The 15,489-nt window shown below is 34.2% G+C and overlaps 1 protein-coding gene and 1 pseudogene across 8 annotated transcripts in view; both read right to left on the bottom strand.

The window, feature by feature from the left end:
• The window catches only part of MIPOL1 (mirror-image polydactyly 1), a 320,705-nt gene that overhangs the window by 249,084 nt on the left and 56,132 nt on the right, over positions 1-15,489 (bottom strand). For 7 of the 8 annotated variants that reach the window (XM_045585525.1, XM_045585517.1, XM_045585520.1 and 4 more), the window contains 2 exons: positions 5,024-5,237; positions 715-850 (listed from right to left, as the gene is read on the bottom strand). In XM_045585525.1, coding sequence (XP_045441481.1) covers positions 715-850; positions 5,024-5,237 — 350 coding nt within the window. The remainder of the gene's footprint in view (positions 1-714; positions 851-5,023; positions 5,238-15,489) is intronic. The other variant, XM_045585523.1, reaches the window with a different exon arrangement.
• Positions 2,828-3,227, bottom strand: LOC118726958 (annotated as a pseudogene).

Genomic DNA, 15,489 nt, shown 5'->3' with positions numbered 1-15,489 from the left:
AAAAATTATGATATTGCCAAACCCTGGTACTTTAAAGTTTAATTACATAGATTTTTGAGGTGAAATATAGGGCAAAGACATTAATAAAAACAGAAAAGCTATTGCCCTAATTGGTTTGGCTCAGTGGATAGAGGGTGGCCTGCGGACTGAAGGGTCCCAGGTTCGATTCCAGTCAAGGGCATGTATCTTGAGTGTGGGCACATCCCCATTACTGGGTATTCAGGAGGCAGCTGATTGATGTTTCTCTTTCATCGACGTTTCTAACTCTATCCCTCTCCCTTCCTCCCTTTAAAAAATGAATATATATTATATATATATATATATATATATAATATATATATATATATAATCTCCAAAAAAAAAAACACCCAGAAAAGTTGTGCATTGAATTCCTCATTCTCCAAAATACTGAAATAAAGTTTTATTGCAGTAAAACCTTAATTGATCTTTTTTTTTTCATGTATCTACTTGAAGTATCATAGATTTATGACAAAGGAAGCGATACTACAGCCCAGCAAAGGCAGACAACCAAAAAATTGCTGTTTACAGACAATCTCTCAGCTCAATCATAGCCTGATGGCATGATATGGCAACAACCTAAAGCTACTAAAGCATAAAAACGCACCGTAAAACTGAGCTGTGATGGATAGCAAAGCGAGTTTAGAAAGTCAACAGCAAAACACTGTACAATTACTAGGTTTTTCTATAAGGTACCTTTTTATGGCTTGCTCTGAGAATGTCCAATTCTGTTTGAAGAAATGTAATAGTATTCTCTTTATCTAAGTCTGAAGTAACTTGACCAGGTATCATACATTCATAATGCAAATCATTATTTGTATGCTCCATACTGCTGCAATAAAGAAAATATTTATTAAACAACATAAGCATATAATTTCTACTATGCAGGACCTATAAACGTTACCCTTCAAATGGGGAGGGACAAATTTAATTTTAAGAAGAAATATATAAAGTTACTTAATTTTAAGTTTCCCTTTTTATGCACTAAGTAAATCCTATGGATGAAAAGAATAAATATATCAATTTCATAGAGATTTTACTCTGTCAATAGAAATAGGTAAATCTGTGGAAAGCATTTAGTAACATCTATCGAGACTCATGGTTTTGTGTACTTAAAGAATTCAGGTTTTAGGGGCTGTGAATATTAATTTGATTTGTACTTTTGGTCAGGACTAGATACTTTTTTCACTTTCCTAAAGTGAGAACAGTAATCAGAATTTTCTTTCAATTTTGTTGACAGTGTAATATTTTCATTAAATTTAAAACATTAAATATGAAAACTTTTTCTTGTAATATTTAACAGTAAGCAAAACATCTCTTTTGGTTTTTTTTTCTTTTTTTTACATTTTGCATGCTATTTGAGAAGATGTCAATTTATTAGCAGGTAGTATAAAGCAAGGGAAGAAAAAAAGCAATGGGCAGTTTTTTATGGCATTTTATTTGTAAATAGTTACATCTTAGAGTCTCTCAGAAGAAAGTAAGCAATGAGCCGAAACTGGTTTGGCTCAGTGGATAGAGCATCAGCCTGTGGAGTAAAAGGTCCCGGGTTCGATTCCGGTCAAGGGCATATACATTGGTTGCGGGCACATCCCCAGTAGAGGTGTGCAGGAGGCAGCTGATTGATGTTTCTCTCTCATCGATGTTTCTCTCTCTCTCTCTCTCTCTCCCTCCCTCTCTCTCTAAAAAATCGATAAAATATATTTTTTTTAAAGGAAAGTATGCAGTGAGGCCTGGGACAGTCAGTGCAGCTCTACTTACCATGTGCATCTTCTGTTGAAACTGTCCTCAATCTCTCACATTCTGGCTTTAGCCCCACCTCTACTATTCTCATGTGGTTATGTTTGTCACCTCTTCACTCACCCCTACTCCCCCAAAATGTGCTCTAACCTGTACTTCAGTAAGAATATAACTCATTGCCAAGTGGCAGGAACATATTAATACTAGGTGTACCAGTTAATGAGGATTTTGTAATAAAAAATTATAATTTCAAAAGAAACATCAAAAGTGCTTTATTCAAAGTAATGTCTATCATTAGTTACAAATTACCAATCTTTCAGGTAATTTGTGGATACGGTCCCAACAGAACTTTTCTTGTTTTGAGGCAAACCATTCAGAGACCCAATTTTCCACTTCTTCGTACATTTTGAAGTGCTGCCCAGAAAGTGTGTGTGCCTTCCATCAGAACAAGTGGCAATCTGAAGGAGCAAGGTCTGGTGAATACAGCGGGTGGGTTAATACTTCCCAGGCAAGATCTTTTAACATGCCTTTAACTGGTTTTAAAGTGTGATTATGCGTCATGAAGCAAAATTACTTTGCCATGTCTTCTGGCCCATTCTAGTCATTTTATAATCAAAACGTGGTTGAAATTGATTATTTGTTGGGACCAATCAGTATTATTTCACCTGTTTTAGAAGCTCATAATAGACCACACCTTCCTGATCCCATCAAACACAGAGCATTGTCTTCTTTCCTAAACAATTTGGCCTTGCAGTCGATGTTGATGGTTAACCTGGATCAACTCATGATTTTGTGCATTTGGGATATTCCAAATAAATCCACTTTTCATCACGTCACAATTCGATACAAAAAAAGACTTTCTTTCATGCCATTAAAGCAACATTATTTTTGACAGACAACTGTTTTTTATTTCATAATCAGAAAGTTAATTCTGCAATCCAGCTAGACTGGGAATAGGTAAGGAAATTATGGAACTAAATGAACTGGCAAGAGCACAAAGATCATAGAACATTCCAAGTAAAGTGGGGTGAAGGGGTGCCTCCTGAGCTACAGAAGGAATGGTCTGGTGGTGAAGATAAAACACAAGTCAAATTTCTTAGAGTTGTCCACAGTCAGGAATGGTGATCTTCTTGCTGGTCTTGCCATTCCTGGACCCAGAGCGCTCCATGGCTGTCACAATATCCATGCCTTCTTTCATCTGGCTGAAGACCACGTGCTTGCCACCCACCCACTCAGCCTTGGCAGTGCAGATAAAAAATGGAACCGTTTGTGTTAGGTCCAGCTTTTGCCAAGGACAAGATGCCAGGACCTATATGTTTCAGGACATAGTTCTCATCCTCAAATTTCTCCCCATAGATGGACTTGCCGCCTGGTGAAGTCACCATCCTGGCACATAAATCCCGGAATAATTCTGTGAAAGCAGGAACCTTTATAATCAAATCCTTTCTCCCCAGTGCTCAGAGCACTGGAGTTTTCTGCTTTGGAACTTTGTCTGCAAACAGCTCAAAGGAGATGTGCCCCAAGGGCTTGCTGTGGAAGAGCACGGTGGGTGCGGTTCACCGTGGCTGGGAGGTGGTGTCTGCAAAGATGACGCAACGTTTTACTGATGACTTCCGTTCTCACTTATCTTTTGTTCAGTTGATGTGGCACCCATTTCCTTCTTTTAAAATATTTCCCATTGCTTGTAAATGATCAGAAATTGTTTGCTGAGCAAGGTTTAATCTTTCTGCAAGTTGTTTTTGAGTTTGACATATATCTTCAGCCAATGATGCTTGTAATGGTTGGTCCTCAAACTTTTTCAGTTGACCTGGACATTCTTTGTCTTTCACATCGAAATCATCACTTTTAAAGCATTTAAACCAGAGTTCACAAATATCTTGAGATGGAGCATGTTCACCATAAGCTTCCCAAAGTATACGATAACTTTTTCCTCAAAATAAAGTAATGAATTAAAACTTCCCACCAATACTTTTTTTTTGGCATGAAATTCGACATTTTTAAGCATAAAAATATCTATGATGTTAATACCTTCAGAAAATCTGACATATAAAGTTTTGAAGCTTGTTGTCAATACAATAAAATGGCATACATATCAAATCACATATATATCAACATATGTGTAACTCCATCTATTGAAAACTAATCCGCATTATTAACTGGTACATCTATATATCTACTGAATAATTTTAAAGTAAATAGAAATAGCTGTTTCATGTGTAAAATTATGAAAATATTAAAGGCCCGATGCATGAAATTCAAGGGGTTTGGCCCTCACAGCCATGACGGCTTGCCTTGGCCCTTGTAGGCCCAGCTTTGTCTGGATGGTCATCAGGAAGGACTTCCAGAAGGTCTTTCATCTGTCCAGTCTAATTAGCATATTATGCTTTTTTTATTATTATAGATATTTTATAAAAGAAAATTTTATCTGAACTGAAAATATATCAGTCACTGAAATTTTCTAATATATTAATAGTAGTATTTTCATAATAAGTGACTAATTATGAAAGAACCTTAATCCCATAGGTAAAACTGACAAATGTCACAAGTTCAAATCCCTTCATGGATAGGTAGGGAAGATAAATAAGTAAAAGCTGCAGACTGTAAAATAATAAAGGTAAATGAAAGTATACAAGGCCTTTCTAAAAACATTCAAATTCATTTAAATAAATAATAATGGAAACCAAAACCACATCTCTGGGCTTATTTTGTTTTGGAGCTACTAGGTTTGGACTGATTAAAAAGAAAATCCCATTAATATCAACTCAACAGTTATTTCCAGATCCATAATAAAAGATCACAGAAAATATTTAACTAAAAAGAATAAGACCTCATGGCCTTTATTCAAACTCATCTTGTGCTTTTTCACTTGGCAATCTAGACCAGTGACTTTTAGTCAGTGTGCCATAGAATTTTTAAAATATGTAAATAAAAAAATGACAACCAACCCAATAGTTGTCTATTATGAGTGAATCACAATTACACCTTTTTTGTCATGTTGTCAAAAATACATTTTTTGTGAGTCACAGAATTTTAGTAATTAATTTGTGTGTGCCATGAGAAGATAAAGGTTAAAAATCGCTGAGCTAGATATGTCATATTGATGTAATGCAAAACAGTAGAAAGCTCTGGTAGATTCCCCAAATTTTAATATGTTAATGATATATCAAACTCAGCTCACACCATAAAGAAGGGAGAATGAAGTGAGGGAGGAAGACGAAAGGAGTTCTCCCAGTTCTTACACTCTGGATCTAAGGCTGCTGGCACTCACTTGGATTTTCCAGTGATGCAGTGCGATGCCTCACCACCTGGATGAGGAAAATTCCTGGACTTCTGCTCTGGCAGGTGTGTGTCCTCATATGTGGCTTCGTTAACTAATTCATTGCATTTCTGATGCTTGCTTCCTTTAGAATTTTCAGTCAGTTGTTCATCTGGCTGTGTGCTTTTATTTCTCCCTGAGGCCTCATGTTCAATATGACTTTGGGCTATTTAAGATAAAAACACACATAATATAAGAATCACCATAGCTACATGTTAAATCATTCAAATGAATATTTTTGTGGAAATAAATGCTCTCAAAGCTTTAAACATATACTTATTAGTCTTGCTCCTATTGTGATCACATAAGCATGAATAGTGTGATTCTGCCATGAATATTTCCATGCACACAGTGAGAAAGCATTTAGGACAGTGGTTTAAACACTGGATTTGGGTTGGAATAACCTGAGGAGTTTCTAGAAATCCAATAGCCCAGACCATCTTATATTAATGAAATCAAAATATCTGGGAGTGATCAGATGACTCCAGCATGCAATCAAACTTGAAAAGCATTAATCCAGAGGTATTATTTTCAGATTACTTTTTTCCCCCTAAACTTTGAAAACTAGGTTGCAATAAGTTAGTGATGACAGTGAAGTGATATTGTGCATGGAACTCTTAACATCAGACTGTCTGAATCAGAATTCCAGCTTTGCCAAGTGCATAACTTTGGGCAAGAAAACACACCCACACCTCAGTCTCATTTTTAAAATAGGAACATAATAAATTATCTCAGTTGTTGTGAGGATGAACTGAGTTAATACATGCAAAAATCTTGACCTAGTGTTTGGCATATCAATAAGTGTTAGCTATTATTTTTGTAACCATCATCATATTATAAGATGAATATTAGAATTATTTTAACTCCCATTTTATCAGATACATGTTATACATTAGAGGATCTGTTTCATAATGCCTTGCTATCTCATAAAAATTATCTTAAGCTGTAACTAGTAAATGATAGCTATTTCAAAAGAATAATGTATATCTTACTGTGGGGGGGAAGAAAATGACACAAACACAAATGCACAAAACAAACACTTTCACCAGTAAATTAGATCACGAGGCACAAACACTGATTGTAAGTAGAACTTTATTATCCACCAAAACATTAAAAAGCAAAACTGTAAAAAAAGCAGGTAAGTATCATCTGCTTCTTGGTGATGCCACCTGCAACCAGCCAAATTTAAAATTCTTTTGAGGCAGAGAAAGTAGTTTTAAAATAAAAACAAAATGGGGAATTTATAGATAAGGTACTTCTCACAAAGTATTCTTTCTTTAAGAGGAAATGTTATATATGCTGAAATTAGAGCCAGTCATAAACTCCATGTCGTGGACATTGTCTTTCTGGTGGCTGAAGCCAGATTAGAAACCATTTTAGTAAATTATTTTTGATTTTACTTTATTTAGGGGGAATGAATCAGGAAAATGTGCTATCATAATTACATACTAGAAGATATCTATAAAATTCCTACACTATATTCTATTTTGGTTTAAAATATAACAATTATAGGTTTCTGGAGATAATTTATTGCTTCTTGACATTTCAAAATGTGTATTTGGTTAGCTTTATATGTTCATCATGCTGTTTTTCTAGAAAAGGCTGGTATTGGTTGCATGTAACCCCCAAAATCTGAAATGAGAGTTTTATAAATGGGCTCTCAGGAATACCACTATAAATCATTAACAAACCATGCTTTTCACCACTCACAGAGAACTTGTAATTCAAATAAAATTATAAGTAGTTACTGAAAGCAATATCAGATAACAAAAAGTGTCCCTAGGGACATATCAAAAAATAACCATTAGGGCTTATACTATGCTCCAGTTATGAGGCACAAAGATCCATCAAAAAGTAAAAAGATATGCCAGCTATAAATCACTCCCAGTTGCTTATGCCAACACCATACCAACTGCTTCAGAATCTTAAGTCTTAACTCTCTGACCTGATTTTCGTACCAAACTTTACATTATCTGCAGATTGTCCCATATTTTTCCCTCTGCATTTTTGAGTCTAGTTTAGCGTCTTTCTTCTTTCAGTTTTTATTCCTAACCTTCTACTGTTTAGTTTACCCCATCCTTTATATCTATGCTTGCTATTTGCTTACTACAATTATAACTTTACTTCAGCTTACCTAATGTCAAATTTGTGATTTGCTGATTTCTTGGTAACTTACTGCCTCTACTACACCTGGGCCTGCTATCACCTCAAAGTCAGAGAAGAGGTGGGAGCTCCCAATAAGAGGACTCCTTGCTGGTCCCTCCTGTACAGGAGTAATTAGAACCCTTTTTACTATTATTAAAATGAACTCAACAAGTCCTAACCCACTTCTGGATTTCAATTCTAAGTGTTTAATATTTTTTAGGAATCCTGTACTGTGTGATTTGGCTCTGATTAATTCTGGATGTTTCTATTTTTGCTCAGCATTTTAGATTTCTAACTCTAATTGTTCATAAGACATTTGGAGCCTGCTCTGCAAATCAGACTATCCATACTCTCCTATGGAGACTTTGATTTTACTTTACAGAAAACAAGGCTGATTTATAAAATTTCCCTTTCTGTCTGCCTTTTTTTTTCTTTTTACTATTTTAGCAAATACTGCTTCAATTCTTTGAATGCTCAGTGCTTTCCTACTCTGCCATATTGCATTATTCTATATCAGAATTCAACCATTTGTATAGAAAGTTTGACTCCTCTATTGATTCATTAATTTAACAATTCATGGGAAATCTATAGTGTGATATGTCCTGTGACAAATACTAGAAAAACAAAAACAAGCCGTAGCTGGTTGGGACTTGTTTCAGTGGGAAGAGCATCAGCCTGTGGACCGAAGAATCCTAGGTTCGATTCTGGTTTAGGGCACATGCCTGGGTTGCAGGCTCGGTCCAACATGCAGGAGGCAGCCAATCAATGATTCCCTCTCATCATTGATGCTTCTGTCTCTCTCTTCCTCACCCTTCCTCTCTGAAATCAATAAAAATATATTTTTTAAAAACACACAAAAATACAAGAAAGAAACAGACACACATACCCCTCCCCCATCAAGGACTCTGTAATACATTGAAGAAAGCAAACTGATCTAATAATTTGAATACAAAATTTCTAAAATGAGCAACATGTAAGAACAAAGTCCAGTATGTGATTTAACTGGGAATGGGTTGATGAAATGGACTGATTGTGAAGGTACCTGGAGAGGAGGAAATCAAGGACTCAGGGTAATAAAAAGCTTAACTCTGAAGACACTAAAGTCATCCAGGAAAATGGCAAGAAACTGAAAAGAGAAATCAGAGTCAAACGCAAAATACTTTATGGACTGCATTAACATGCTAGGAAAGAGATGAGAAAGGTAACAAGAAATGATTGTGGATAAGAGTCATTTTCTTTTGAAATAATTTTAGTCTTATAAAAAGTTGCAAAAATAGTACAAATAATTTCTATATACTCTTCACCCATATTCCCCAAATGTTAACATTTTCCTACACTTGCTTTATTATCCATTCTCTCTGTATATATCTGCTATCTACACATTTATAATTTTTTTTGAAACATTTGAGAGTAAGTTGCATTTTGACTTTGCAAGTCAGATTTTAAGACACTACTCTATCCTGTTACACCTTGCCAAATCTTCATCACCTTATTCCAAGCCCAACTGAAATTCAATTTCTGAATTAGTACCCTCTCCAACCAAGAGGAAAAAAAAAATAGCACTTAGAGACTCTTAATTCAATCTTCAATTATTTTTCCTGAACTCTCTAACTCAGGATAAAGGTCTTTATGAAATGACAATGGGATGAAGCTCTTCAAGTTTTAGTTGAGCCTGGCGGGCGTGGCTCAGTGGTTGAGTGCTGACCTATGAACCACGCGATAAGGGTTCAATTCCAGGTCAGGGCACATGTCCGGTTGCAGGATCCACCCCCCAGTGCAGGGCGGGCATCAAGGAGGCAGCTGATCAATGACTCTGTCATCATTGATGTTTTTATCTCTCTCTCCCTCTCCCTTCCTCTCTGAAATTAATAAAAACATATTTTTTAATATATTTTAGTTGAGCTGTTAGTATTGCCCATCACCTGAAAAAGCATTACATATGGAAATATAAATCAATAAAATACAACAAAAAGTGGAGTTATGGCTCTGTTTTACAAACCAGTCAATTAGATAAATGTTTAAATGAACACTTTCACTTTTGATTAAAACTCTCATATGGAGGCAGACAAATACTTACAGCTAAGACTATTGATTCTTCTCTCCCACACGTTTTAAAATGGAAACTCTATAACCTCCTTTAGTCATTTTCTCCAGTGTTTAATCAATGTTGTTGTTAACTATTTCATATTACCTTTCAAATTTATTTCTCCAAATGGACTTAGAGAATAAATTATCAATCTCTTCTTCATAATTCATAAGCCTCTGAGGTCTTTCTTTCCTTAGAGTTAAACAACTGGAAATATTTTCATGATGACTATCAAGCCCTTTATGTATATGCTCTTCTATTGGTACACTATATTATTTGGATGTAAGAATTTGATTACTTCAAATACATTCCTCAGTTTTTGCTATTACTCTCTAATGCTGTCACTGCCATATAAACTTACTAGTATTCTGTAACCATTTGAAAATGATGTTATGGAAGACTACTACTACAATAGATATTCCTCACATGGCACTTACAGCTTTTGCTAGAAACAATTTATTCACTTGGTCAAAATGGGTGAATTTAGTGAAGATATTTTTTTTTGGAATCTTAATACTTAATACATGTACCTAGGTGGGCTGCTTTGAAAATCCTGTATCTCTTTAGTGACTTCATGCTATTTCTAATGGATCATTTTCATAATCTAACAAATTCTCTCTTTACTTTTAGAGATAATAGTATTGCCAACTGTCTTAATGGTAACCTTGTTATTAAATTCTCAATTTCTAAGTCCAGAAAATTAACAGCATTACACTATTTCCCATTTTAAGAACAAAAGCTTTAGAACTCCCTTTGAGTTCAAGTCTCTAGACAATAATACATTAGTCAATGTTTAATACACTCAGCTGAATTAATGCTACCCAAGAAATCATGACTCATGGCCAAAGGTAACTTATTTCACAACTACTCTACAGAAGTAAGGAGGCAGCTAGAATCAAACAGGGATTCTCAGAGGGTGGGAAATTCTGTTCTGTCTGGCTCTGTAAATAGTTTGTGACAACTGGTATCTGTGCAAACGGATCTGATGGTCTCCTGGGGGGTCAATGCTGTTTACCGAGCTGGTTCTTCAGGGTGGTTAAGTTAGAATTGTCTCTAAGGATCTACTGGGGTTTCTCAGCACAGCGACACAGCAGCTACCTTGAGACCTCACTGACAAAAAAAGGAAGGGTAAGAGAAGTACTATGGGCAGGTACATTCAAATACATAGATATCTTGTTCCTTCAGATGTTGGTGCCATCAGGGAAATGTGTATCTAAAATGAACTATAACGGAGGTAATTTGTTAATGTGCTTTCTGACACTTGCTAACACAACTGGTCTCCACTTCCTTAACTCTTTTTTTTTTCCCCTCTCAAAGGTTATTAGTTATATTGTAGTGTCTGATTTCATAAGTATTAAAGGAATAAAAACCTCATGTTTATTGTTTCTTTTATATATTGTCTATCACCACATTATGTAAGATCAAAATGATATAAAATATTTTTTACTACTAAGTAGGTATAAATTTGATGTGATAATAGGATTACTACAGTAACACCACATTTTAAACAAAAAATGTTATCTTTTTCTCAGTGGTTAAAGATTTTTCTAAATGAGTATTAGTTTCAACAAAATCAGAACAACAGTACCAGTTAGTGGCTCCCAATACCTTCTACCAATTCCTAGAGCTTTTTGTGTATACAGATACTGCTTATTTCCGCTACCAAATTATTTCTGACTATGTTTCCTTTTTGGAGGGAGGGAGGTTTTTTCACATATTTGCATCTATGTTTTTTTCCCCAAATATAATAGAAAAAGACATCAGAAACTTCTTCCATATCACAGTGGTCCTACCTAATGTGTGTACAAGAGAAAAGTGCAGACCTTCCAACTAGAACACCAGTATATTTAGATCTACCAAGCAGAATCAATGCATGAGCTCTTAAGATGGGCTTCAGGGTTTTAATGTTGGCTCTAACACACAAATGTATGACTTTTAGCAAATTACTTAACCTCTCACCAGCTTCTTATCAATGAAAAGTACATAATAATAGCAACCACTTCAAAAGGTTTTGAGAATACAATTATTTAAATTATATAATCTCTTAGAAAAGTGTCAGCACAGAATTCACACTCGATAAATATTAGCTATTATTATCTGTGAAAATTTGTTTTGCTGAAAGCAAAATATTTACTTATTAAAATATAATAAAAAATAAATAACATATAAGAAAAATTCTTATTAAAAAAATAAGAAGACATGAACCTGGAAAATAAAATGCTACCTTATTCAATGAGAGAAACATAATAGAAATACTTAATGTGGTTAACAATTGTAATTAATAACTAATGGTTTAATAAAGTTTGTAACAGAATATATAACAAATTAACTAATAGGGCCTTAAATTTTAGAACTCTCGACAAGAGATCCTGAAAGAAAATTCAATTTCACACAAATAAAATTAATAGTATAATTCTGTAAATTCAATCCATTTCTGAAAATAAGAAATGCAAATGGCATGTTCTGTAACCTAATTTGAGCACTCACTACAATGGCACATTTTATTAGATATAACAATAATCATGGTTAGTAGGTCATAGGTGCTTATTACTCACAGGTTCTAATTTTGGAGTCATAGGAAACTTGGTAACTTTGGATCCTTGACTTAAAAAATGCAAACTTGCTACTTAGATACTGTGTATTCTGTATATTCTCTCAGGCTGTTTTTTAGTTTTTTAGTTTGTTTTGTTTTGTTTTTTACTGGACCAGCCATAAGGAGAAGAAGAAAAAAATAACTATAACTTCTATTATAAGTCTGTATACTCACTGCCCACATTTCAAGTACTCAAAGGTACATGTAGCCATTGGTTACCATGTTGGAGAGCAGAAATACAGAGTCTTATGTAGTTCTAATAAGGTGTGCAACATGTGTGTGTGTGTGTGTGTGTGTGTGTGTGTGTGTGTATGTATGTAGAGAGAGAGGCAGTAAAAAACATGTGGGAGAGTTGGATGTAGCTGTAAGACCCTGAAGGTTTTATAAATGTTTACAAAGCTAAAAAATCATGAAATCTGTCACTATGACATAATTTAACCACTTGGATATGAGGGTTTGACATTCAAAATAAACTACATCCTTTACATTCCTATACATAGTTGTATATCTAGATAAATATGTCAAAATGAAGTGGTGATGAATTATTTCATCTTTAAGACAATTCAATGACTTTGTGTATCATGTTACAACTTCTCCACTGCATAGTCATGGAAATTGCTGAAATTTTGCTACTTATTTTATTATACAAAAGCTATTTAAAATGGTGAAACTATACCAAATTTTTTTAAGTTTTTGTTTGTTTCAATAAGTCTCATGAATACATTGATGTTTACTCTATAGGGTAAAAAGGTAATAATTCTATGTAAAAACTAAGTTCTATCATAATGTTTCAGCTTTTAAATTTTAACATCATTTCTTACACTAGAAGGCCATGAACAGAGTATAATAGTATAATCTCCTAAAGCTTAGGCTACCTAATTAACTTATGAACATATCACATAACATAAAGCTTTGTAAAACTTTTATTACCCTATTTAAACCATTATTAATATTATTTAGTGTGAAATGATTGTGAAAACTACCCTATTATTCTTTTTGTCCTCCAGTGATATGAACCATTTGGCTCCTCACTGTATATTCCCAATCTTGCTCAGTTTTTCTTATTATAATAATACTTTGTATAAAGCAATTAAAATGTAAATGAACTAGGTAAATCTTAAATTTCTACAACTTCAAGTAAAACAGATTTCATAATTACAGTATATATATTTCAAGAATGAATACATCCTGATTGTCCATATATTCAACAATTTCATAGATCATTTACAGAAGGCAACTTTTCAATAACAAGTATAAAGGGGGGTGGGGGGAGGTTCCCTTTATATGTGCCTTTCATTTTACTTTGGTGTATTTTTAGGTTTGGAAAACAAAACAGAAGAATCACCAGTCAGACACTAAGTGGAAAGCACTGAAACACAATGTTAATTCTAATGGATGGATGATTGTGTTTGGTCTTTTGAAACTTTGAAGTATAGGTAAGTCTTGATCACACAAATTAATAAATCCTAAAGCTGGAGTTAACAATAACCATTACACCCAAATTCTGCAGCTTAGTCCAGCCAATTTTTCAAAAGGTCAGGTTGTGAACTGGAGAAGATCAGGGAGGTCCACCGCATAGCTTTGTTGCCAGGCATCTCTCGTCTGGATTGTTGCAGGCGTTTATTAGTATTCGTCAGCAGACTCAACAGAGCAAACAAGAAATGCAAGCACGAATAATAAAATGAAATGCTGCTATATAACCCTTTGTCATTCAGCAAATATGGGACTTTTTAGCTACATTGTTCCTAAACCTGGGTTACTACTTTAATTTTTCTCCCCGGCGCAGCCTGAATGAGTGTGCATGTGTGTTAAATGCGCAGCTCCCCTAACAACTGCAGGGCTGCCATCTAATCTGCGGGTAGATGGACCATTTCCTGTGGGAACCCCGGCTATGACTTCCAGATCCACCAAATAAATCTCAGATTAAGATTCCAAATGAAACCTGCCTTTGGCAGATAAAAAAATGTCAAGATGAATATAAACAGTAAAATTACAAATTATCTAGGTGTTGCGTGACAAACCAATGTTCATTTTGTTGTTGTTGTTGTTGACATGTGCCCAAATATCAAAACTATATGAGACATTCATCAAATGTCACACTTTCACAATATTGGAGGCATCATTAAAACTGTTTGACTAAGAGCATCAAAGTGTTTAAGCAGTAGCTCAAAAGTATATTTGTGCAAAGAAGAAGAATAAATTTACATATTGGCAGCGGCTCATAAGGGATGGGTAAATATTCTGTTTATCTCTCATTGTAATTCAGTTACTTTAAAGACAAGATTTTAGGAAATCATTATACTCTATATGGCATCATTATATGACATTCTATGCAAATGATATACACTTTATTCAAATTTACCATTTGTTTCTCCAGGGAAAAAACACACAAAACAAAACAGAAGTATAAAAGGTATAGATTCCCATTTCATTGATCAAGTGCGCCTACTATACTAGAGTCATATTAGTCAGTTGCAGGATATAGCATCATCACCTCCTTCTTAGAGTTTCACTTTTTTTTTTTTTTTTTTTTAGAAAAGCATTAAATACCTGAGACAAAAAAAAAGAGAGAGAGACCTAAGAAAATTAAATTTGATTTCTTAAATAATGTGTTTATTTCAAATGACTTCATAGAGGAGCAGAGTCTTTTAAAAAAGAAAAAGGTAATAAAGGAGCAATATAAAACATCTCAGAGAGCAAATGACCCATAAAAATGCAGAGGAAGTCTCTGATGCTGGTCTCTACTAAGTCCTCAGCGGACCAAGCACAGCTTTTCAATGGACATTTTTGTTTTGTCTTCACCCTTCTCACCTGGACTAATACATCCAGCTCTGGTATTAAACTCCACACGGGTTGATTATAAAATATGGGCAGTGAATGTTTCCAAAAGGAAACAATCATATCTCTTGAATTGAAATCATTATTTTTTTAACTTTAAACTCCTACAAGCAATTAAGTAAAAAGCTACAGTGACTCCAAATTTTACATCTGTGTGTTTTTTTAATAAAGATTCAAAAACCATCTTATCTACTTACAATAAAAACGTATTTAAACTGAAAAATCTTTACATTAATCTGGGGAAAGGATAGAGAATACTCTATACTCCATACCCAAATGTTAGAATTTATAAAAGAGCCTATCATATTTCCTCCATAACATGTGTTGGTTCAAGCAAACTAAAGCTGAATAAACCCTACCTATCCCAATTTGTTAGGATTCAATATTAGTCTGAAATTCTTGAACACTGGGAAAGGGGGGGTGGGGTGGGGGAGCACAGAAAAAAAAAGACATTAATTGAAGAAGGAAATAAGGATATCTCGTTCTTAACTTTGATTATATTTCTATATAAAAAATGCTCAAAATCAATAAATATTATTATGCCTTAGAATACATCAAATTATCTTAGGAATAGCCAGTGAAAAGATTCAGGAGGTGAATTTAGTTTTTAATTTAAAAAATATTAAATTTGCAAAAGCTAACATATTCACTAACTCTACAAGTATAATTTTATCAATATGAACTGATTACTTTTAACTTTTCACCTACTAGCATCCTGAATTTAAAGTACCAACAAGGTTTGATATGTGAAGGCTA

Source organism: Pipistrellus kuhlii, unplaced genomic scaffold (genome assembly GCF_014108245.1).
Source record: "Pipistrellus kuhlii isolate mPipKuh1 unplaced genomic scaffold, mPipKuh1.p scaffold_m20_p_1, whole genome shotgun sequence".
NCBI lineage: Eukaryota > Metazoa > Chordata > Mammalia > Chiroptera > Vespertilionidae > Pipistrellus > Pipistrellus kuhlii.
The sequence above is the reverse complement of the archived record's forward strand: the minus strand, read 5'-3'. Positions and strand labels throughout refer to the sequence as shown.